We start from the raw sequence: 25,598 nt of genomic DNA on the forward strand, positions 1-25,598 counted from the left end.
CATGTAATGTTCTTTATATTATATGGACACATCCATGAAAAAATACACAAGTTAATCAAAAGAATTTTAATTTTGAACCGGTTCACCGTTTTGACAACGCACGTCTAGTCAGCAGGAAAACACTAGGAGTGACGTCATCAGAGTGAAATATTGGGAAATATGTCACTCAGAGCTATGATGCATTTCACATGAAAAATGTGAGTTTTTCAACACGAGAAAATAAACTTTATATCTTCAAGCCAACATGTGATTTTCTTTTTATTATATTGACACATTCACAAAGTCCCCAAATTTATCAAAACAATTCATCGATTTCCTCCTGAGTGACATATAGAGATTTACAGTATGTCATGGTTTTGGTTCTCCATGTCCCGGATGGAGCTTGGATGAAAAATACCAGTGGCATATTTCCCACTAAAACACTCAGGTCCTTATGTTATGTTATGTTACGTTATGTTATGTTTTATGTTATGTTTTGTTTTGTTATGTGCAGTTAGCTTTGCGCAGAAACAACCAGTAGAAACTCCCTTCACAGGGCTACTTTTTACTTTGAGTACATTTCAGAGCCTGTACTTTTATACTTTTACTTGAGTAAAGAGGTTTAATCAGTCCATCTACTTTTACCAGAATATTTTTACCAGAAGTATCTATTCTTCTACTTACCGTAAGTAAAGATTCTGTGGACTTTTGTGACCTCTGATGACCATCTGTAAGAGCTTATAACAGTCTATGACAATCTGTTTTTTCTTGGTTGATGAATTTTCACCCACTCTTCCTTGCAGAACATTTCTAGTTCCGATACATTTTTGGATCATCTTGCATTTACAACATGTTTAAGATCTACATACAGATTTTCAGTGATGTTCTAATCAGGGGACTTTGAGGACCACACCAAAAACATCAGCTTGTATATATTGAAGGAGTTCATGGTGGATTTTGAGGCATGCTTTGATCACTGTCCTGTTGTTTCTTCACTGACTCTGTCACATTTGCATTCTTCCATCTACCTGTGCAATGTTTCCTGTGCCCATGGTTGCCTCTCAAACCCAAAGCATAATAGATTCACCCCCATAAGCTGTTCTTTTCTTAAAATGCCCCCCCACACACACACACCTTTGTGATTTGGTAGAGTGTTCCATTTTTACTTCATCATTCCACAGCAGTTGTTTCCAGATGTTCTTTGGAATAAAATAGACATTGAATTTTGTGATGAGGTTGCAGGTAACTTGTCCTTCTGAGGACTAGTCCATGCAGATAATGTTTGTACAAACAATGCTCCACAGTTGAATAGAGCACCACCACGCCCATGGCAGCAAAACCTTCCTGCAGGTCCTTTGCTCTGTGCTTTGCCTTTCTGGATAATTCTGACTAATAAATCTAGGCAGCATACAGGCAGATCTGTCTGACAGTTTTCTTGGTCTTCCAGATTTTCCCTTGGCTTCCTCGTTCCTCTTAACTGGCATTTCTTAATGAACTAAGAATTAATACATGCATTTCTTAATGAGCTGGAAGCTCTTTTTTGTAGCTTTCTTGTGGTTTGCGAGCACCAATTAGCTTCAATTTGATATCTTCACTCAACTGCTGAGATGAGCTCATGGATGTTAAGTGTTAGCATAGTGTTTGAAGAGTTACAGAATTTATTACATTTTGGAATTGATTTAGGTTTTCCTTTTCATTTAAATCAACATGCAAATGTGTATTACAGGAAATCTATAGAGCTATATTTAACTGAGGCTGCATGGTGCCATAGTGGTTAGCACTGTCGCCTCACAGCAAGAAGTTTCTGGGTTCGAACCCAGTGGCCAACAGGGGCCTTTCTGTGTGGAGTTTGTATGTTCTCCCTGTGTCTGTGTGGGTTTCCTCTGGTTGCCCCCACAGTCCAAGGACATGGAGTTAGGTTAATTTAAAAAAAAAATCCCTCCCATGCCAGGATCTGATCTTCCCAGGCAGTCTCTTGTCCCAGTACTAACCAGCTCTTTGAGGTGCGTGGGTGCAGTGCTGATTTCCATAGCCCTCAACCTCTTGCCTATTGAGGTATTTCACCCACGTGACCAAGTCATGTGATGCTGCCATTTTGGACGTTACGGCTCGAATCAGTTTGAATGCGAGGAAGGCGACAAACGAAAAACATAAAAGAAAAAGGAGCGAGATGCAGAAAACATCTTCACTATCCAGCGACGTAGGGCATTTACAGGGCGAGCAGAGGGAGAGGTATTTGCAAAAATTGAGGTTAGCAGGCTTAGAGAACGACGTTTACCTGCTTCCACCAGGATTGCTCACTGACATATGGAAGTACACGAAGCCCTCGTCTTTACCTGACTTCGGCCCACATGATCTGTATACCTATGTCATTAAAAACCCATCGCCATACACAGGTATTGATCTGAAAGCGTATAAGAGTTTGGATGCCTAAAAATATTTTGTGTCAGGCTGGGTAACATGCCTACATCAGTGGGTCGTCCCTGGAGCCGGTGGTCACCATCTTATTACAGCTAAGGTTTGTTCACATTTTCATTTACTTTCGGTCCTCAGGATAAACAAAATGTTATTAAATGTCATTGAAATAACTTCTTAGTCTGTTGAGACATGGCCCGTTATAAATTTGCTGTTACCAGGCAATGACCAAGAACTGTATTATTAGGGTCGGTGTAGTTGTAGCAGTGCACTAGCAGCTAGCTGTTAGCACTAGCTAATGTCAACAACAGTAGCTGGTATGTTACTGTAGCAATGTTTACATTCAGTCATTTGGATGACTGTTAAAACCTTTCAGTCTCAAGTTTTTCCTTTACTGGATTTACTAGTTTACTGAGCTAGCGCGCTCGGGCAAGCTGGGAGCTAGCGCGCGCTAGCTCCCCGGTGGCCGGCGCGCGCTAGCTCCCCGGCGGCCGGCGCACGCTAGCTCAGTAAACTAGTAAATCCAGTAAAGGAAAAACTTGAGACTGAAAGGTTTTAACAGTCATCCAAATGACTGAACGTAAACATTGCTACAGTAACATACTAGCTACTGTTGTTGACATTAGCTAGCTTGACGTTCAAAATGGCGGACACCGGGGCATCACGTGACATCAGGTGAAATACCTCAATACAGCTAGGGTTACAGTGGGGCGGGTCCTCTGGTAACCATGAGAGTTTGACTCTCCGCTCACATCTGTATTGCAGTGTGCCATGGCAGTAGGTACCATTTTTATGATGGTCTTTGGTATGACCGAACTGTGAATAGAACTTGTGATCTTCTGGGTGAGAGGTGGACACACTAATCACTAGGCCAACTCGCTAGGCTAATTGGTGTCTCTAAATTGACTGTAGGTGTGAATGTGAGTGTGAATGGTTGTTTGTCTCTATGTGTCAGCCCTGCCATGATCTGGCGACTTATCCAGGGTGTACCCTGCCTCTCACCCATAGTCAGCTGGGATAGGCTCCAGCTCGCCTGCGACCCTGTACAGGATAAGCACTTATGGATAATGGATGGATATTTAACTGAGGATCACATGATTATTATTGATCATTTTTAGAGTGTCTCAAAAAAAAGAGAGAACAAAGCCATCAGTTGGTTGAGTAATATTTTGGGAGTTGATATAAGCTCACATTAGTCATCCCTGTTTATTTAGAACCTTTGTGTAAGTTTTCAGTTGTGTCATTACACAGACTGTGTGATTTAACCGATAAAGTGTGACTTTTCCAAAAGAAGTGTTCAGTAAGAAAGTAAAAATCTCTCTATTGTCTCATTGTTTCCACTTTTAATGTCAGTGTGGTTGATTGCAGGATAAAGATCAGGACATAAAACTCACATAATTATAACCGTCTGTCATCTGTCTCTCTGTATCTGTCCCTGTCTCTCTCTTTGTGTGTGTGTGGGGGGGGCGCTATCTTTCTGTCAGTATGGAGATATGTGATGGCAGGAGAAACATCACCATGTGTCCTCTGTGTGATGGAGTTTGTGGTTTTTGGAATCTGAGCACAGCGTGTGCAACAGCGAGAGCCAGTCACCTGTTTGACAATCCAGCCACCGTCTTCTTTTCCATCTTCATGGCACTGTGGGGTGAGAGAAAACACACACATACAACACCTGCAAGATTGATACACATTTAATTTCTTACTGTACTTTATAGATTTTCTAGAAAAAAAATTCAGTGTATATTGAGAGACTTGGGATTGGGGGGTGGGGGGCACAAACCTTTGCCTCTATGGGAAATGTTCTTCATGTTCCAGGTGACAATGTGCATCATTATTATACAGTTTTGTAATGAAGGCAGAGTCTAAATTAGCTCTATTTCATCATTTACTCTTGGCATGTGATCATGTCTGGAATTAAAAAGTTAATAATTTATCATTTCTCTCTAATTTTAGCATTTTTATTTCCTGCAGCAGAAGGTGTAATAAGAAATGCCAATATTTCTGCTCATTCATTTCCTCCTTCATGTAAATCAGGCCTTCAGTTACTTTTCATAATTATTTTATGTTTAGGTTTAAAAGTGCAGTATGTAAAGTTTAAAGTGTTTCTATACCTGACAAAATGTTTTCAGTTTTGTAGTGTAATGAAGCCATGAGAATATGGCTCCGCTCCATCTTGAAATAGAATCAAATCAAGTCAAGTCAATTTTATTTGTATAATGCTTTTAATAATAGACATTGTTGCATAACAGCTTTACAGAAAAATATAAATTTTAAACATATGAATTTATCCATAATGAGCAACCCTGAGGTGACGATGTTGAAGAAAAACTCCCTCAGACTCCCTGAGGAAGAAACCTTGAGAGGAACCAGACTCTAAAGGGAACCCATCCTCATCTGGGTGATAACAGACAGCATGATTATAAATAACTCACTTCTATAACTGTGTCCTATAGAGTCACACAGAAACTGTGTCACCAGAAACTTGTGAAAAACTTATGAGTATGAGCATCAGAGTCATTTCTGAATTTGTTCTAATAAAGTGAGAGAGTTTCAGGTGGTGAGAACTCCATCGAGGAGTAAGGCATCAGAATGGATCAGGCAGGTCCAGAGAGCAGAAGGAGTCATGGGTATCTCAGGAGGGGCATGTGTAGCTGCGGGGGGGGGGGGGGGGGGGGGGGGGGGGGGGGGGTGTTACGACAGGTGAAAGAAAAGGTGGCAGAAATGTTAATGTAAATAATGAGTTAAAAAGGATCATTCGGTCTCGGTTTGTGTGTGTGTTTCAGCGGCATTCTTCATGGAGCATTGGAAGCGGAGGCAGATGCGTTTGAACTATGAATGGGACCTGACAGGATTTGAGGAGGAGGAGGTGAGATCTCACCTCGAAAACAACAAAACAATCCATTTACTTCACTCTTATATGAATGTGTGTGTGTGTGTGTGCGCGCATATATATATATATATATATATATATATATATATATATATATATATATATATATATGCGTGCACACACACACATTCATATATATATATATATATATATATATAATTTTGTCTAGCAGAGAATATTATCTGCAATTATCATCTATAATATTTATTCTATATAAATATATAAAGTGCCTCACATTAATCTGTTATAAATGATAAACATGAATTTAATAATTGATTTTGTTGCCCCTCCCCTGCTGGTGTATGTAGGAAGCACAGAAGGTTTGAAAATTTTCAGCTTTAACACCTCTTTTTAATGATCTGTCCATTTTTCCTCTCAGACGTTTTCCTCTCGCTTGTTCGGCCTCTTTCTTTCAGAAACATGAAGATTCTTAAATATCACCACAGCTCCACCCTAAAACACTAATACACACAATCCTCTGAGCTCACACTGAAACACCCGCATGTATGAACACGAACACACACACACACACATGCTGCTCACTTAGTTTCTTAACCCACCGTGTGTGTGTGTGTGTGTGTGTGTGAGAGAGAGAGAGAGAGCGCGCATGCTCATAGTCTCCCTCCTGTTTCAGGATCACCCGAGAGCTGAGTACGAGTTCAGAGTGATGCAGAAATCCCTCAAGAAAGAACAGAAAAAATCCAAAAAGGTAAAATGCAGTTGGTTATAAGCCTCTGTTTTAGAGGGCATGGTTTAATATTCTAATGAGCATGTTTATTTGCCAGCCCTCTGATTAGTGAAGGTGGAGCTTCACCCAAAATTAGCCCCACCCACTACAATAATAGGGGAGAAAGTGTATATGTGGTTTATGTAAAGTCACCAAATATTCAGGCTTTGTCCATGAACGAGTCTAAAGTTCATGTTGCATAAATATTCATAAAAACCTTTAACAGATTAGCAAGTGAAAATATAAACATTTAATTCAGGTGATTTTATTCAGATGGTTTAATTAGGGCCTGAGCACCGTTCGGTGTGAGACCCTATTGTTTTTCGAAGGATTATTATTATTATTCTGCCGTGTTTGGCCTTATTTGAGGTATTTCCCATGCACGAAAACTCATGAAATTTGATACACACATCAGTCATTGTCATCACTACTCAGCCACAGACTTTTGGCCCCGGGCGTGGCCCAGGGACTTCATAGCGCCCCTTTTTCCATTTCCCATTGAAATGAATGGGTAGAACTTTGGAATGATGATGTTATAAGGCCATTTGGAGTGAAATTACACATGGTCATTTTTAACGTACTCCTCCTAGACGGTTCATCAAATTCATGTCAAACTTGGCAAACATGATGCCAAGAAATTGCTGAAGTTGAATTGCTAAGGGATTTTTGATATGTTGTAATATGTTGAAATATTATAACATATAATATGCCAAGATATTGCTGAATGTTGAACTTGATATCTTGTAATATGATTCTGATTCTGATACTCTTTAGCCGTTATGGGCCTCTCTGGTATAGCGCCACCAACTGGCCAAGGAAAGAATAGGGTTTTGAATATGTGTGTTTTGACACATGATGAATTTTAACATGCTCCTCCTAGACGGTTCATGAGATTCATGTGAAATTTGTTATACATGATGCCAAGATGTCGCTGATATTAAATTGCGAAGGGATTTTTGATATCTTGTAATATGTTGAAATGGCCTTATGATTTTAATATCTTGCCACATAAACAGGAAACGTGTCAGAAAGCCACAGTGCATTGACTGTATGGTCAGACACTTCTTACTTCAATAGATATTATGATTATTATGATAACCTGACGCCCAATGGGCCTGCCTGTTATAGCGCCACCACCTGGCCAAGCAGGAAATGTGCCAGAAATTGGCAATGCCTTAACTGATTGATCTGACACTTTACAAAAAATATTGTGTATTATGACTGTGATGATATTCACATGTGTAATTCAGATGCCTAGCACAGCGCCACCATCTGGCCAAGCAGGAAATGGGGAAAAAATGTTCAATTCATTGATGGATTGATCTGAAACTTTACAAAATATTGGATATCATGAGTCTGATGATATAACATATACAATTCTGTGCACACTCATACACACACTCACAGTCATATGCATATTTATGCATACACACATACACTCTCTCACAAGTATGCACTCACATGCACATGCAACATCTATGAGCACACTCTCTTTCACACACACACTTTCTCTCTCTCTCTGACAAACAGACACGCACACACACGCACACAATAATAGCGGCGCTCCAGCAGAGCACCATACCTAAGAAAAAATGGTAAACCCATCGAGTCGATTTTTTTGTGGTTTGTCCGTGTCCGTGTACCACCAGTCATACACACCGCCTAGTGGTCAGTGTTAGTAATTACTAGTCATACACACCACCTAGTGGTCAGTGTTAGTAATTACCAGTCATACACACCGCCTAGTGGTCAGTGTTAGTAATTACAGTCATACACACTGCCTAGTGGCCAGTGTTAGTAATTACCAGTCATACACACTGCCTAGTGGCCAGTGTTAGTAATTACCAGTCATACACACCACCTAGGTACGGTGGTGTAGTGATTAGTGCTGTCGCCTCACAGCAAGAAGGTCCGGGTTCGAGCCCCGTGGCCGGCGAGGGCCTTTCTGTGCGGAGTTTGCATGTTCTCCCCGTGTCCATGTGGGTTTCCTCCGGGTGCTCCGGTTTCCCCCACAGTCCAAAGACATGCAGGTTAGGTTAACTGGTGACTCTAAATTGAGCGTAGGTGTGAATGTGAGTGTGAATGGTTGTCTGTGTCTATGTGTCAGCCCTGTGATGACCTGGCAACTTGTCCAGGGTGAACCCCGCCTTTCGCCCATAGTCAGCTGGGATAGGATCCAGCTTGCCTGCGACCCTGTAGAAGGATAAAGCGGCTAGAGATAATGAGATGAGATGAGACACGCCACCTAGTGGCCAGTGTTAGTAATTACCAGTCATAAACACCGCCTAGTGGCCAGTGCTAGCCAGTAAAGAAATAAAACAAAAGAGACTGGCTAGGATATAAGAAAATTCTACAACCCAGAAACAGATGGGAGCTCCGCCTTTAGGCAGTGCCTAAATCTATATATTAGTGACCTGCCATCATTGTGCATTTTGTTGCAGACATATGAAAACTCTGCATGTACACACACACACTGCAGGCACAGGAAAGCTAAGATGACTTAAGATTACAGCGTGAGATAGAGATAAAAAGGAGACATGTATAGTTTTGTACATATATAAATGTACATTTTCACACCACAGAAACACACACACACACACACACACACACGCACTTACAGTCTTTGTCTGACTATCTCTCATCTGTCAAGCAGTCATGGCATTTGCAACATGCACATCACCTTTGAACATTTGATGAATATATGACATGTGACTGTTTTGTTGGGTGGTGGAATGTCCTGGGTTGTGGAACCACACGTGCGAGGGCCCATCAAGGTCGCTAGCGGCTTTAATTCAATTTGTTTTCTCTCTGTGTAAACACAGTGAGTGAAGATGATTATTTTCTTCTCCAGACAGAGAAAGTGAAGCTGACCTGTAAAGACAGATGTCCTGCTTATATGACAAATTTAGTGATGATGCTTTTAATGGTGAGTCTGTTTCTTTCTCTCTCCCAACACTCACACACACACACACACACACACACACACACACACACACACACACACACACACACACACACACACACACACACAGAGTGTCCAGCATACTTGCCAACTTTTCAAAATTCTCATGGGGGAGAAAAGTGCGTGAACGACATTTTCAATTGGACGAGGGTATGATGCGCAGTTGAAATGATAAAAACAGTGGATCCCATTTGAAATTTATACAATTAAAGAGTTTTTGAATTGTTGACATTGTTCTATCAATTACTGTAGGTTATGGGATTCATGTATCAGGCATGAGCTAGCTCAGAGTGAAAAATCTGAAATAATACTCTTGTCTTGAATTTAAAATAACAGTGAAAGGGAAGTCTTAAATCAGATTTTTACCTGAAAAATCTCATGCCTGAATATTGTATACATACAGAGACCCACAGAAAATAACACAAGTGATGCTTTAGAAGAATGTTTATCATTTCTTAAAATAGTCACAGTGAATGAAAGTATTATTGGATTGCAGCAAATGTGTTTTCCTTCTGTAAGCTCATGTAAAAATACAGAGAACTATAATATCATATATAAATTAAATAAAATTTTAATAAGATTTAACCAAAATAATAACAACTCAATTAAATAAATACTGCACTGTCTTAGTACTACTAAAATGCATCTCTCTCACTAAACACTTTTTCCAACAGAATGTTTAAAAAGCGCTAGAAATCCGATCAAAATCCGATCGGAATGCATTAAAGGAATTTTCTCATTTGCAAACTTTGACTGAAAGTTTTCAAACAAAATGTAAAAACGGCCCTATAAATACTACCATACTGTCAAAATATACTCCACAAAGAAATTCACTCGAATGCAAAATTTTAGTACGACCAAAATGCACTCACTAGTAATCTTTCACTTAAAACCTCAAAACTCTATCAAAATCAATCACTTTCCAGATAATTCACTTGTAAACTTTCACTTAAAACTTTCAAACATAAATTCAAAATAGCACTAAAACACTACCACACCATTCAAATACACTCACCAAACAAATTCTCTGTCCTGCAAAATTTCACTAAACACTTTAGAAGTTGTACAGTTTGTTTCTGAAATGGTAGGGAAGACTAGTTTAACTTCACCCTCAAATGTCCATTATATTCTGATTTAAGGTATCTTTACCTTAAAATGTGTAACTGGCTGGTCGAAAATTTGCTTATCCATAGAAATTCATTCTCCCAGGCAACCTGGGATTTGCATTCATATTTTTGCTGTGTGGTATTGGGTTTAGTGGCCATGATGAATGACTGCTTGTAAAAAAATGTCGGACAGCCTGGGTGAATCCTACATTACGGAAGTGACTGTCATTCTGTTCGTTGATTGGTTAAAAATCAGTTGACGTCAGCAGTGTTTCTCATATGATGTTGATTGGACATAATCGGGAGTATTTTTAACTTGGCGGTAGGGATTTCCCAAAACCAGGAGATTATCCAGTTTTTAACAAATACGATCGGGAGGCGGGAGACGGAGGCTAAAATCGGGAGCCACCCACCGAAATCGGGAGGGTTGGCAAGTATGGTCCAGTAGGAGGTTGTGTGGAAATTTCCCTCCTCCTGTACACTATATAGCAAATAAAATTACTTTTAAAACATTTCACACACTATGTAGTGCACCAAGCAGAGACTCCTGCAGGATTTAGTGCACATCTTCGGGGATAAAATAAAACATTCTACACCCTTTGCTCCAGTTAAATAAAGAGCCATTACAGGTAAATAATGGCATGTTCCTTTCCTGTGTCCAACAGGGAGACATTTGGGATTCAATGCCCAGTATATACAGTAAATACACAACCAAGAGTTGGGTGCAAACTTTACAGCCTTGTGATTTCTGTTTGGGGTGAAGATTATACCTGAGAGGATCAAAACTCAGTTCAGAGGACATGAAACAAGTTCGAGGCAGTTGTAAGGGTTTAAAATAGACATACGAGATATTAGAGAATATTTGATTCAGTTTACTAAAATACAATTAAATTCAGTTTTATTTGTACAGTGCTTTTAGAAATAGACATTGTCACAGTCACACATATATAATGTACTCTCATCATCCACTTTATTAGGAACACCAGTACACCTGCAGATTCATGCAGTTGTCTAATCAGCCAATCATTCACAAAGCAAAAAACGTGTTTGTTTGTTTGTTTGTTTGTTTGTTTGTTTGTTTGTTTGTTGTTTTTGCACCATTCTGTTTAAACTCTATAGACTGTTCTGTCCCAGGAGATCAGCAGTTTCTGAAATACTCAAACCGATGGTAATGGCACCAGTAACCATGCCACAGTTATATGTTTGATGTGAACATTAACTGAGGTTCTTGACCTGTATCTGCAAGAGTGTATGCATTATGCTAGATGAGTACAGGTGTTCCTAATAAAGTGGACATTGGATGTGTGTGTAGCCCTCATCAAGAAATAATTTTTTTCAACAAAAACATGTCACTATTATTGGCACCCCTGCATTTAATCCTTTGTCCAACCCCCTTTACCAGTAAAACAGCACTGAGTCTCTCCTCTAACATTTTATAAGGTTGGAGATCCAGAGTGGGGCATTGAGCCCATTCCTCTTTACACAGTCTCTCCAGATCATCCAGGGTCCTCGACCCTCTCTTGTGCTCTCTGTCTCCTCTTCAGCACTGCCCACAGGGTTTCACTGGGGTTCAGCTCAGGGGACTGAGATGTTCAGGGCAGAAGCTCGATTCTGTGATTCTCAGTGAACCATTTTAGTGTTGATTTGGACAGACGCTTCAGATCATCATCCTGCTGGAAGATCCAACGACGACCCGGTTTTAGTTTCCTGACAGAGGAGCCAGATTCTGATTTAAAATGTCCTGGTTTTTTATGGAGTCCATGATGCCATGGACCCTAACAAAGTTTCAGCACCTTTGGAGGAAAAAAACAGCCCCAAAACATCACAGAACCTCCACCATATTTTCCAGTTGGGATCGGGTTCTGTTCATTATCACCATCCTTCTTTTTACTCCAAACCCACTGCAAGTGTTTATCACCAAAAAGCTCCATTTTCGTTCCATCAGACCAGAGAACACGGTTCCAGTCAAAGTTGTCATAGCGTTTCACAAACTTCAGGTGCTTACATTTGTGGTTAACTGACAGAAAAGGCTTTTTTTCTGGAAACTTCCAAATAATCTGTTGGCATGGAGTTGGAGTCTGATGGGGGTTTTGGAAACTCGGAAACCCCAAGATTTTACTTGTTCTTGTAATTCACCAACAGTGACCCTTGGGGATTTTTTTTGCCTCTCTTACCCTCCTCACTGTCCGTGGGGTAAAATAAACTCAGCTCCTCTTCCAGGTGAGTGTGGAACAGTTCCAGCTAGTGTCCACTTTTTTATTTTTGCCCTAACAGTAGAAATGGACATTTTCAGGTGAGGAGCTGTTTTTTATAACCATTACCTGACTTATGAAGGTCAACACACTTCTCCCTCATTGGGTTTGTGTGTTTCTTATCTTTCCCAAGGTGATGTTGAGGGAATTTGGCCTCTGTGTTGCCTCATATTTGTTCCCCAGTTAATCAGAAAGTCATGGATTACAGCTTGAAAGTTCCTACACACTCCAGTCAACTCAAACACATACAATTTAAATGAGAAACATGCTTCAGGTACATTGTGTTCACGATCATTTCCAGGGGTGCCAATAACAGGGCCACATGTGGTTTTGTTGAAAATAATTATTTCTTGATGAGGGATTTGTTTTCTTCTGAATAAATGTATTTCAATTAAAGTTTGGATTTTTCTCATTTTTTAAGTGTGAGATGAAGCGACTTCAGAAAAAAGGTGGATTTTTTTTCTCTAACCCTTTTACCTAATCTTTACAAGGGGTGCCAATAACCATGAAGGGCACTGTGTGTGTGTGTGTGTGTGTGTGTGTGTGTGTGTGTGTGTGTGTGTGTGTGTGTGTGTGTGTGAATGGCTAACCCCGTTTCCAAAAAAGTTGGGATATTTTCCAAAATGCAATAAAAACAAAAATCTGTGATTTGTTAATTCATGAGAACTTTTATTTAACTGACAAAAGTACAAAGAAAAGATTTTCAATAGTTTTACTAACCAACTTAATTGTATTTTATAAATATAAACGAAGTTAGAATTTGATGCTGCAACACACTCAAGAAACAGTTGGGACAGGGGCAAAATAAGACTGAAAAGTTTATAGGATATTCAAGTAACACCATTCTGGAAGATTCCACAATAAGCAGGTTAATTGGTCACATGATTGGGTTTAAAAGGAGCAGCACCAAAGGCTCAGTCTTTACAAGCAAGGATGGGGCGTGGCTCACTTCTCTGTGCCAAAATTCATAAGAGAATTGTTCATCAATTCAAAAAGAACATTTCTCAATGCAATATTTTAGACCTTTCAAAATCTACAGCCCATAATACTGTGAAAAGATTCAGGGAATTCGGAGACCTTTCAGTGCGTAAAGGGCGAGGTCAGAAACCACTGTTGAATGGGCGTGACCTTCGAGTCCTCAGGCGGCACTGCCTGACAAACCGTCATGCTAATGTGACAAATGTGACCGCATGGGCTCAGGAGGACTTCAGAAAACCGTCGTCACTTAACACAGTCCATCGCTGCATCCAGAAATACAACCTGAAACTGTATTACACAAAGAGGAAGACATTAATCAATTCTATACAGAAACGCTGCTGATTTCTCTGGGCCTGAACTCATTTTAGATGGACTGAAAGACAGTGGAAACGTGTGCTGTAGTCAGATGAGTCACATTTCAGCTTGTTTTTGGGAAAACTGGATGTCGAGTTCTCAGTGCCAAAGGTGAACACGACCATCCAGTTTATCACAGAAAAGTGTAAAAGCAGCATCTGTGATGGTATGGGGGGGCATCAGTGCCCACGGCATGGGGGAGGTGCATGTGTGTGAAGGTACTGGTGATATATTGGGATTTTAGAGAGACACATTCATCAAGTCACCGTCTATTTCCAGGAAGTCCATGCTTATTTGAGCAGGACAATGCCATGCCTCAGTCTGCACAGGCTACAACAGCATGGCTTCATAGACACAGAGTGTGTGTGCTTGACTGGCCTGCTGCCAGTCTAGATCTGTCTCCTATTGAGAATGTATGGAGCATCATGAAGAGGAGAATCAGACAACAGTGACCACAGACTGTTGAGCAGCTGAAGTCTTTTATCAAGCAAAAATGGACAAAAATTCCAATCGCAAAACTGCAACAATTTGTATCCTCAGATCCCATATGATTAAAAAGTGTTATGAAAGGAAAGGTGATGGAACACAATGGTAATAATGCCTGTGTCCCAACTTTTTTTTGAGTGTGTTGCAGGCATCAAATTCTAGCTTTGTTTATATTTACAAAATACAATTAAGTTGGTCAGTAAAACTATTGAAAATCTTTTCTTTGTATTTTTGTCAGTTAAATAAAGGTTCACGTGAATTAACAAATCACAGATTTTTTTTTTTATTGCATTTTGGAAAATATACCAACTGTTCTGGAAATGAGGTTGGTGTGGAAGTGTGATATATGCAGCACGGTGGTGCAGTGGTTAGCACTGTCGCCTTAAGAAAGAATGTTCTCACTTCGAGCCACATGGTCAACTGTGGTTGTTCTGTGTGGAGTTTGCATGTTCTTTCCTCGTGCCTGTGTGAGTTTCCTCTGGGTACTTCGGTTTCCTCCCACAGTCAAAAGACATACAGATTATGTCAGCTGGCTACTCTAAATTGCCCATAAGTGTGAGTGTGAATGGCTGTTCATCTGTGTTAGTGGACTATATCAGTTCAATGTTATATACATAAAACATTAAACTGATATCATGTTGAGTTTTTTGATCTTGAGACAATATAACCAACCATTAAAAAATTTTGAAGAAAATGAATATTTTTATATGTAAAACAGATTGGTGTGACGTTTGCTATCGTCTTTGGTGTGATTTTGTACCGAATTTCCACCACATGGGCGCTGCACATGAGCTCAAACCCAACAACTCGCTCCAACGTTCGTCTCACTGTCAAAGCCACAGCAGCCATCATCAACCTGGTGGTGATCCTCATCCTGGATGAGGTGTATGGTGCCGTAGCGCGCTGGCTAACGACACTCGGTCAGTTGCCACTTCTTTACTTCATCATTGCATGTACTGTATAACCATATAGTCACATAAATATACTAGTATATTAATCTATTAATATATAAATATAATAATGTAAAAGTGTTGTATTACTGTTAGCGGGAATTGTGATGATAGCTGTAGCAGTTTATGTCGTAATCTGATTTAGCTCATGTTTTATGTTATGATATGTAAATTCTGTCACAGCAAATAGTACACCCAAGACAAAAATTTGTTTAAGATGCTGTTAAAACATCTGTTATAAACATGACAAAACACATGCTAACTCAATTACACAAATTTAAGTACCAAGATTATGATAATCACATCCCTCCCCTGCCCAGGCCCCAACTAGGCCATGCCCTCATGGCTACCATGGCACTTCTATAGAACTGGACATAAAATGTTGCTGCAATTCACAACAATATTTGAGTGTATCAGTACAAAGCCAGGGAAATGCAGTGAGCGTGCAACCAGAAGTGGAAATAGCAGCGTAGCATTGCCCTTATTCAGGTACCTTACAAAAGTCCTTTGTCATCTCTATCAAAAATGCATCCTCATGGAGGGAGCGTGGTGCAGCACGGGGTGTGATATGCACTTTAAGGTAGGTGGGTACTGTTCCATTCTTTGGCTTTGGAGGCAAGCATCAGTATTTTAAATCTAATGTAGGCAGCTTCAGAAAGCCAATCGAGGGAGCACAGTGATGGTGCAATTTGGAAGCACCTGGGAAAGTTGAAAAAAGGACCAGAACAAGCACCTGAGTGGCCTCTGATAGAAAGTTGTGCAAGGAGCAGCCACTCAGTTCAATAGCACAGTCAGTTATGTTGGGTCATAGCCACATTTCTGTGAAACAGAGCACACAGCAATCCCTCAGATCATGTTGCAAGTAGATGTGGCAGTGAAGTTTGTCCTGTTTGTTTTTGAGAGACTGGCTGTTAGCCAACAGAATGCTAGGCAGAAGAGGCCAGGTACAATGCTGCTGTAGTCTCACCAGGGTGTGGTTATGCCTCCATCTTCTCCTTCTGGAGGTCTATAGGTGTTCACTATTGCTTGTTGCATTTGCTGAAGTTCAGTGGATGTCTTTATTTATTTATTTATTTATTTATTCCTAGAGGTTTTAGGCAGTTAGAAAAAGTCTTGCCAATGTCCAATAAAGGCTGATGATCATGCTCCATAGAAGGAGAAAATTAACAGAGGAAAAAGTGCACAAAACACCAACACTGTGACATACAAATAAACTAAATGTTTGTGTGGACCAGCATATAGCATATCGCCACAGGGTGGTGCCATCCTGGATGTGCTGTCATATGAAGTATGTGAAAGTTAAAGTCTTATTTGATGTGATATTTGGAGCTTTAAGGATTTTGTTGGTACAGTTATAGAAAATAATCTAGCACTGTTCCAGATTTTTCTTCTCTTCATGCATAATCTTATTAATGTTTACATTTTCAGAGGTGCCAAAAACAGACAAAAGCTTTGAGGAACGACTGATCTTCAAAACGTTCATCCTAAAGTTTTTTAATGCATTTACTCCAATTATATACATCGCCTTCTTCAGAGGGAGGTAAGTGTCACAGTGTTACCTATTATTATTATTATTATTATTATTATTATTATTATTAAGCTTAAATTTTTTCCTGTCATTCTGCAGGCTTGTTGGTCGTCCTGGTAGCTACATATATGTCTTTCAGTCCTACCGCATGGAGGAGGTGAACATATTACACACACACACACAAAAAAAAAAAAAACTGTCTAAGGACACAAAAGGAGCAATAATGTGCAGGTGTGTGTTTGCAGTGTGCGCATGGCGGTTGTCTGATGGAGCTTTGCATTCAGCTCAGTATCACCATGTTGGGAAAACAACTAATTCAGAACAACCTATTTGAGATTGGCATTCCGTGAGTACACACACACACACAGTTTCACAGACCCCATGGTTAGTATATAATGTATATTACAGGAGAATTATATTACTGTGAAATTATAGTACATTTATATCACATTAAAATTACTTTAGTCCAAAGACGTGGATTTGGTCAGAAAAAGGGTTAGGCACAAGTTAAATCTACTTTTCACAGTTTAATTATTATTTGATAGAATTTTAATTATTTGATAGAATTATTTAATTATTTAATTATTTGATAGAATTTTAGAGAAAAACACAAATACGCAAATTACTGACATATTATTGTAGCTGAATTTGTACTGAAGACAAAAAAGTCATATGACTGAGAATAAATTAGCCAGATTTGTCAAACTGACAACAGTATCAGAGCATGCCGAAATCATTAGAGTGTCTGAAAATAACCTCAGACTCTTACAAGTTAAAACAATTTTTTTTTAATTTTCAGCACCAATGAATGAATAATCTAGTGGGTGTAAATACATTTTTGGCCCTGATTCAGAAAGACCAAAATAAATTAAAACTTGTGCACCAAATTCTTCTTTTATTTTCTATTAAAGATGTATGTTGGGGTGGCACGGTGGTGTAGTGGTTAGCGCTGTCGCCTCACAGCAAGAAGGTCTGGGTTCGAGCCCCGTGGCCGGCAAGGGCCTTTCTGTGTGGAGTTTGCATGTTCTCCCCGTGTCCGCGTGGGTTTCCTCCGGGTGCTCCGGTTTCCCCCACAGTCCAAAGACATGCAGGTTAGGTTAACTGGTGACTCTAAATTGACCGTAGGTGTGAATGTGAGTGTGAATGGTTGTCTGTGTCTATGTGTCAGCCCTGTGATGACCTGGCGACTTGTCCAGGGTGAACCCCGCCTTTCGCCCGTAGTCAGCTGGGATAGGATCCAGCTCGCCTGCGACCCTGTAGAACAGGATAAAGCGGCTAGAGATAATGAGATGAGATGAGATGTATGTTATCGTCAGAGGTGGAAAAACTGGATTGACAGAGTAAAAGTCCTGCTTAGGTTTTCCTTCTGCCTGTGCTCTCAACACAGGTGATTTCACTAATTAGCTCATCAACCTGGCTTAGGGGATGTGGTAATTAGGATCATCTGGTTCATTGAATTGGCTGGAGCAAAAATGTGGCAGGGTTTTTACTTTCTGCACCTGGGTTTTTCCACCTCTGATTATTTAACATATCAATCATTCTGACAGAGAAAAAGAACAGTTCAATGAAATCACTGAAAGCTCAATATTGCCATGACATTCATGTCCCTGTATGTAAACCTCTGACCACAACTGTGTTTAATATAGAGTACTGTAAAACTCTTAGGCACATGCAAAGAAATGCTGTCGAGCAAAGATGCCTCCAAAAATAATTAAATTAAATGTTTATACATTAAAAATACTATAAAGAGCAGTAAAGAGTAATAAATTAAACAAAGTCAATATTTGGTGTGACAATCTTTAGCTTAAAACAAAAGAAGAAAAAGAAAGTAGTCGTGTCAGGTACAATGAGTGCAGTTTTATGCGGAAATGAGCTGTAGGTTTTTACTGAGCATCTTACAGAACCAGCCACAGTTCTTCTGGAGACTTGGACTGTCACACTCACTTCTTCATTTTGGACCAAAACCCAGTAGTCTTCATTATGTTTTGTCTGAAAAGTGGCTTCTTATGTAATGTGCTGCTTTCTTTACTGACATCCAAACATTTTTCTGTGACATTTAATTTTGTGCTGGAAAACTAATGTTTGGACATCTAAAATGTGTTTGTTCTGACTCGATAATGCAGAAGTCATCAAATAAAATTTATAACAAAGTTCATACTAAAGCACAGGGTGCCTAAGACTTTTACAGACTACTGTATATTTGTATAATTAAAACACTGATTTTCTATGTTTAATAAAAAATGAAGAAAAATACACAGCTCTGTGTGTGTTTGTTTCTCTGCAGTAAACTGAAGAAGCTGATTCGCTACATTAAGTCAAAACGTAGTGCATTTCAGGAGGAGGAGCGAGAAAAAACACTGCAGCGCTATGAGACCGACTTTTTCCTTGAACCGTTTTCAGGCCTCACACCAGAGTACATGGAGATGAGTGAGTGAGTGAGTGTGTGTGTGTGTGTAGTATCCAGGTGAAGTCATCCACTCTACAGTGGATGAAACTTGGGCATAATCTATTTTCTGTTGGTTTTGGGGATCCAAATGAGACGATCCACAGCAGTGTTCTTTAGCCACGCAGGCCATCCTCAGTAGCGATGACTGATTTTCAGGTAAAGGAGGCTCCAAGTATAAGTAGAGCTTCAGGATGGATCAGGCAGGTCCAGAGGGCAGAAGGAGTCCGGATCACCAGGATCTCATCAGAGAGAAAGAGAATATGATATATGCTGTGCTGCTGTCCAATAGAGAAGGAGAACCAGAAGGTAAAACAGAGATGAGGGCTGAGAGCCCTGAGACATAAAAGAGCCAGCCACTCTGCCATCCCCCTGAGTGAGACCTGAGTGTCCCTGTAAAACTGTACAGTCGTTGAACTGATTGTTGGTTGGATGTGGTCGTGTGGTGATGTGCATAAAACACATTTTAAATGAGATGAGGTAATGATCTGAGACAGCTTCAGCCTGTGGAAGGGTGATTATGTTTTCTAAATTTAATCAAAATGTTATTATTAAATCAAGAGTGTGTTCACCATTATGAGTGAGTCCTGTTATGTTCAGAATGTGGCCCTGGGGGTCTGTAAGTAATTAGTTGAATCAGTTGGGTATACTTATTTTTTGTTATGTTAGTTCAGATTAATTAAATCCATTTCCAGGTTTGTGTGGAATGTTTAGGTTATCACTATAAATAACTGCAATGCCTCCTCCTCTGCTCGTTAGATGAGGGTGATGTGTATATCACTGTATCCAGGAGGACTAGCTTCAGTTAATGCTGCATACTTATTACGCTCTGGATTGTTACTGATTTACTGGGTCTCTTCTGAGAAATGAGAGCAGAGTGGGATGGATACAGCTCTGCCCGTAAAGGCCTGTCTACTCCAATTGTCTCTAAAGCCCTCAGTGTTTTAAACCATAACCTGCTGTCATTTGTAATTTTGTGTAATGTTTTATGTAATTGTGTGTGATGTTTATTGTTATTGTGTGCAGTTATCCAGTTTGGCTTTGTTACACTGTTTGTGGCATCATTTCCATTGGCACCACTTTTTGCTCTGCTCAACAACATCATTGAAATCCGTCTTGATGCTAAAAAGTTCGTAGCAGAGCTCCGGAGGCCGGTGGCAGCACGAGCGAAAGACATTGGTGTGTATTGTTTACCATGTGACCATTTCATCCTGAAATTTGAATGCTTTGTTTATTTTCATATTTTCTAATTTCATTTTCATAGTGGCATGGAATATAGAATTCACTGAAACTTTACAGTTTAATAGCAGTTATCTTATATTTAATGATTTCTGTGTGCTTTATTTTTGTAACAAATCCAGGGAGGTGGATGCAAATGCAGATAAGCGTTATTAAATAAAAAGCTAACAATCAGCCAAAAGGCAAGAAAAGAATCAAAACCTAGCAAAATGAAGCTATAATAGGGATACAAACTTCTCAGGGAAATAAATACCAAGCAATTAAGCAGAGAAAGGTAGAAACTAATCAGGGGAAATAATACTCAGGTGAGTACAAACACAGGAACCCAGCCAGACAACAAATTAAGAAGTTCAAATACGTGAGTGAGGGTGCCACCTGGTGGTGTGGGTGAGATTACCCATGTTGGGCATAAAAATATACACTATGTGAGCAGATGTTTAAATTATTATTACTCAGTAGTCAGCCACAGTAGCTTAGTAATGAACAACTGAAATGAGAATAAATATCTGATGCAGTTATTTCGCAACCCACCATGTCTTCTTTACAGCCTCCTGATGTTAAATGGCATCTAACTGCAGCAGCACATGGATTTTAAAAGTCCAGTAGCAGAGTCTTAACTACAAAGCAAACCTGGATACATTATTTTCCCCACATGATTACCTGGACCAGTAGAGCATTACCATAATCATAATATCACACTGATCTATCGTCACAACTCCAGTAGTTACATATGAAAAATACTGTAATACTGGTGTATCAGAAGTACACAAGACAGACAAATACAGCTTTAGTAGATACCGGTTCCTAAAAGAGTGTTTTTATAACTTGTACTATGTCCTGCTTTTTTGTTTCAGGTATCTGGTACAACATTCTCAGAGGTGTGGCAAAAATTGCAGTTATTGTCAATGTAAGCATTCTTTTAGTTTCTTCAATTAGATATTTAGGTTTCTTCAAATAAACATAGTTTCCCCACCAAAAGTTAAGATATTTGATATATATATTTTATATAGATTTAAGACCCTTGACTGGATGCTTTATCCCCTGATGTCTGAATATATGACAAAGTAATAATAATATAATAAGGTAATATTCTTTACCTTGTTGTTGTTGTTGTTGTTGTTGTATTTGCATTCATTTATAACTGTGTTTTTACAGATGAGCACATTTTACAGGCTTGTGAAGACCGTTTTGGCTTTTTTTCCTCTCGTGACTCATTTCAGAATAAAACACCAAACTTGGTCAGTTAGAAACTGACTGTGTGTCTGGAACATTTTATTTACTATAATATAAAGTATTTTATCACACTGGAAGGTGCTCACTCTCCCCTTTTCTTACCATGCTCAATTTTATGACACACTGAACTTGGAATTTAGGTTATTTTATCTACAGTAACGTTATCTTTTATTTATATGTTTTCTACGTGAGCCAGAACTCCGATATTTAGTTCTGTTTTTGGTCGAGTGCCGTGCTTCCCAACTTTCCTACTTAAATTTTCCAAGCACTTTTTTTTCCAAACACTGCTTTGCATAACATTTTTGTGGATTAATCCTTTTTGACACAGGTTTAATTTTTGTTGTATAAAGCAGTTATTTGCTGAATATGACATTACTTTTTATGCCATTTCTAACTTTTATTTCTGAAAAGAAATGCACTGAGAGTAAAAACTGACTCATATTACAATAATCTAAAAAAAAAAGAATCTGTATTTAATCTGCACATTACATCTGTTTGTTAGTATGAAGATTGTGAGTAGCTCATTTATAAAACTAATTTTAAAACTCCCTTCATTGCATTTAATGCTCTTAATGGCTTTGATAGCTTTGATTATCTCTAAAGGTCCTATGGGATTTATTTCAAATGGGCAGAGTGTCCCAAGGGTCAAAATTGTAACAATATCCATCCATCCATCCATCCATTATCCGTCAGTGCTAGGGATAGGGTCATGGGCAGGCTGGATCCTATCCCAGCTGACTACGGGTGAAAGGCGGGGTTCACCCTGGACAAGTCACCAGGTCATCACAGGGCTGACACATAGACACAGACAACCATTCACACTCACATTCACGCCTACGGTCAATTTAGAGCCACCAATTATCCTGACCTGCATGTCTTTGGACTGTGGGGGAAACCGGAGCACCCGGAGGAAACCCACGCGGACACGGGGAGAACATGGAAACTCCACACAGGAAGGCCCCCCGTCGGCCGCTGGGCTCGAACCTAGAACCTTCTTGCTGTGAGGTGACAGTGCTAACCACTATACCACTGTACCACCCTTGTAATAATATAAATAATTATAATAAGTTAGTTAGCTGATTATTTTTCTGTTTTTAATATTACATATTCTTCACTTCAGTGTTTGTGCTTCACACTAAATGTTTTAGTCATGGTATAACTTTATGTAATCACATTTCTTTTTTAATTGTACATTTATTTTTTTAAACAAATAGTTAAATGCATTGAGATGGATTTTCATGAAAACCTGAAATCCACACTAAAGCGAATAATTAAATACAGGCTTAATAAGAATTGTTCCTAAAATAATGGTACTCAGGCTATAATGCATTAAACATATCAACTCATAATAACAGACCAATTTGAGTGGAACATGACATCCATTTAAATACAACATGAAACAGAAATAATAAAGCATTATTCTTCCTTATTGTGACATAAACCTGATAATGATAATATGATGGGTCAAAATTTTTATGTCTCACTGATTCATACTGGTGTGGTCAAAATCAGGAGATGGGAGGAAATCATTGTATTTTAATGTAAAAATATACAGATGTGTTCTATGAACAGTGATGAATGTGTTTCTTATGTCTCTCAGGCCTTCGTCATCTCCTTCACCTCTGACTTCATCCCCCGGCTGGTGTATCAATACATGTACAGCACTGACGGCTCCATGCACGGCTTTGTTAATCACACACTCTCACACTTCAATGTCAGTCACTTCCAGAATGGCACAGGGCCTGTGGACTCGCTCTACGCCGGCTGTCAGGTGGAAATATGCAGGTAACTGGGTAATTAGTCACACTGACTCTCACTCATTCAGCCTTCTTCAGGCTCATTCAGACTCTCTTCATATTTATTCAGGCTCATTAATATTAATCCAGTTTGAGATGTTAAGCTTAACAACTGTTAAAGGATATAAGCAGAACCTTTATTTTAAAATAAATTTCTGAGTGGATAGTATCTCCATCCTTGACTCTTGTATGCTGCATAAATGGGAATAAAAATATATATTTTTGAGAGTTAAAATTGACCACAAAGTTGGCATTCGAGCTGCCCTGCTGAGCCAGCCAGTTCTGACTGTGTAACGTCACAGCGGGAACCGGTTTTAAGGCCGAGGCTTTTGACAGCTATAGACCAAAGCCATATAAATAAAAATTTATGGTGAAAGTAAGAAATACCGTTACCAACTTACTCAACTAAGACTGATTTGACTTCATTGATGTGGGTTGACTCTCATTAAAAAAGGATAGGTGTTATAAGGTCACTGCCCGAGTGATAATATGTCACATCCCATTCAGTCCTGGGTTTTACCAACAACCCTTGGCTCACACTCTGGGCGAACTGGTGCAACTGAACTTACTTTCCTTTTTTAATAAATAAATAAATAAATAAATAAATACTTTCCTTTTCTTGTAGTTTTATTTAATTGTTGATACTGCATCCTCTTTCAACATGGGCTTATAGCCAACGCTCCTCAACAGATCAGAGGTCTCGTATGAGTCTTCAGTAAAATGTGCAGAGCAGAGGAGAGACCACTTTGTAGGCGCCCAATGTGCCTGTGAACTTCTCACAAAACGCGTCCAAATCTTTGCAGTTTGAACATTCTTGGGCCATGAATGCAACGTAAATCCACCTTCTGTCATGTTGCTGCACCGGCTAGCAACACATCCATGTGGCATGGTGATAAATTAGCTCAAAATGGAGGATCGGAGTTGCAGTCAGCTCTGTGTTTTAGTATAGCGGAAATGACGATGAGACCAATAGACTTCCTGCTGTGACATTATGGACGTCAAGGTCATTCACTCAGACCGCTACCTACAGTGGGGCAAAAAAGTATTTAGTCAGTCACCAATTGTGCAAGTTCTCCCACTTAAAAAGATGAGAGAGGCCTGTAATTTTCATCATAGGTACACTTCAACTATGAGAGACAAAATGAGAAAAAAAATCCAGAAAATCACATTGTCTGATTTTTAAAGAATTTATTTGCAAATGATGGTGGAAAATAAGTATTTGGTCAATAACAAAAGTTCATCTCAGTACTTTGTTATATACCCTTTGTTGGCAATGACAGAGGTCAAATGTTTTCTGTAAGTTTTCACAAGGTTTTCACACACTGTTGCTGGTATTTTGGCCCATTCCTCCATGCAGATCTCCTCTAGAGCAGTGATGTTTTGGGGCTGTCGCTGGGCAACACGGACTTTCAACTCCCTCCAAAGATTTTCTATGGGGTTGAGATCTGGAGACTGGCTAGGCCACTCCAGGACCTTGAAATGCTTCTTACGAAGCCACTCCTTCGTTGCCCAGGCGGTGTGTTTGGGATCATTGTCATGCTGAAAGACCCAGCCACGTTTCATCTTCAATGCCCTTGCTGATGGAAGGAGGTTTTCACTCAAAATCTCATGATACATGGCCCCATTCATTCTTTCCTTTACACGGATCAGTCGTCCTGGTCCCTTTGCAGAAAAACATCCCCAAAGCATGATGTTTCCACCCCCATGCTTCACAGTAGGTATGGTGCTCTTTGGATGCAACTCAGCATTCTTTCTCCTCCAAACATGACAAGTTGAGTTTTTACCAAAAAGTTCTATTTTGGTTTCATCTGACCATATGACATTCTCCCAATCCTCTTCTGGATCATCCAAATGCTCTCTAGCAAACTTCAGACGGACCTGGACATGTACTGGCTTAAGCAGGGGGACACGTCTGGCACTGCAGGATTTGAGTCCCTGGCGGCGTAGTGTGTTACTGATGGTAGCCTTTGTTACTTTGGTCCCAGCTCTCTGCAGGTCATTCACTAGGTCCCCCCATGTGGTTCTGGGATTTTTGCTCACCGTTCTTGTGATCATTTTGACCCCACGGGGTAAGATCTTGCGTGGAGCCCCAAATCGAGGGAGATTATCAGTGGTCTTGTATGTCTTCCATTTTCTAATAATTGCTCCCACAGTTGATTTCTTCACACCAAGCTGCTTACCTATTGCAAATTCAGCCTTCCCAGCCTGGTGCAGGTCTACAATTTTGTTTCTGGTGTCCTTTGACAGCTCTTTGGTGTTG

At 39.7% G+C, this 25,598-nt stretch overlaps 1 protein-coding gene across 3 annotated transcripts in view; it reads left to right on the forward strand.

Annotated features, from left to right (window-relative positions):
- Positions 1-25,598, forward strand: part of LOC132891080 (anoctamin-1) — a 213,908-nt gene that overhangs the window by 178,351 nt on the left and 9,959 nt on the right. For all 3 annotated transcript variants that reach the window (XM_060928564.1, XM_060928565.1, XM_060928566.1), the window contains 12 exons: positions 3,879-4,039; positions 5,178-5,260; positions 5,919-5,993; positions 8,863-8,937; positions 14,868-15,069; positions 16,528-16,639; positions 16,727-16,784; positions 16,873-16,973; positions 18,912-19,054; positions 20,097-20,249; positions 21,164-21,216; positions 23,143-23,327. In XM_060928564.1, coding sequence (XP_060784547.1) covers positions 3,879-4,039; positions 5,178-5,260; positions 5,919-5,993; positions 8,863-8,937; positions 14,868-15,069; positions 16,528-16,639; positions 16,727-16,784; positions 16,873-16,973; positions 18,912-19,054; positions 20,097-20,249; positions 21,164-21,216; positions 23,143-23,327 — 1,401 coding nt within the window. The remainder of the gene's footprint in view (positions 1-3,878; positions 4,040-5,177; positions 5,261-5,918; positions 5,994-8,862; positions 8,938-14,867; positions 15,070-16,527; positions 16,640-16,726; positions 16,785-16,872; positions 16,974-18,911; positions 19,055-20,096; positions 20,250-21,163; positions 21,217-23,142; positions 23,328-25,598) is intronic.

Source organism: Neoarius graeffei, chromosome 8 (assembly GCF_027579695.1).
Source record: "Neoarius graeffei isolate fNeoGra1 chromosome 8, fNeoGra1.pri, whole genome shotgun sequence".
Classification (NCBI taxonomy): domain Eukaryota; kingdom Metazoa; phylum Chordata; class Actinopteri; order Siluriformes; family Ariidae; genus Neoarius; species Neoarius graeffei.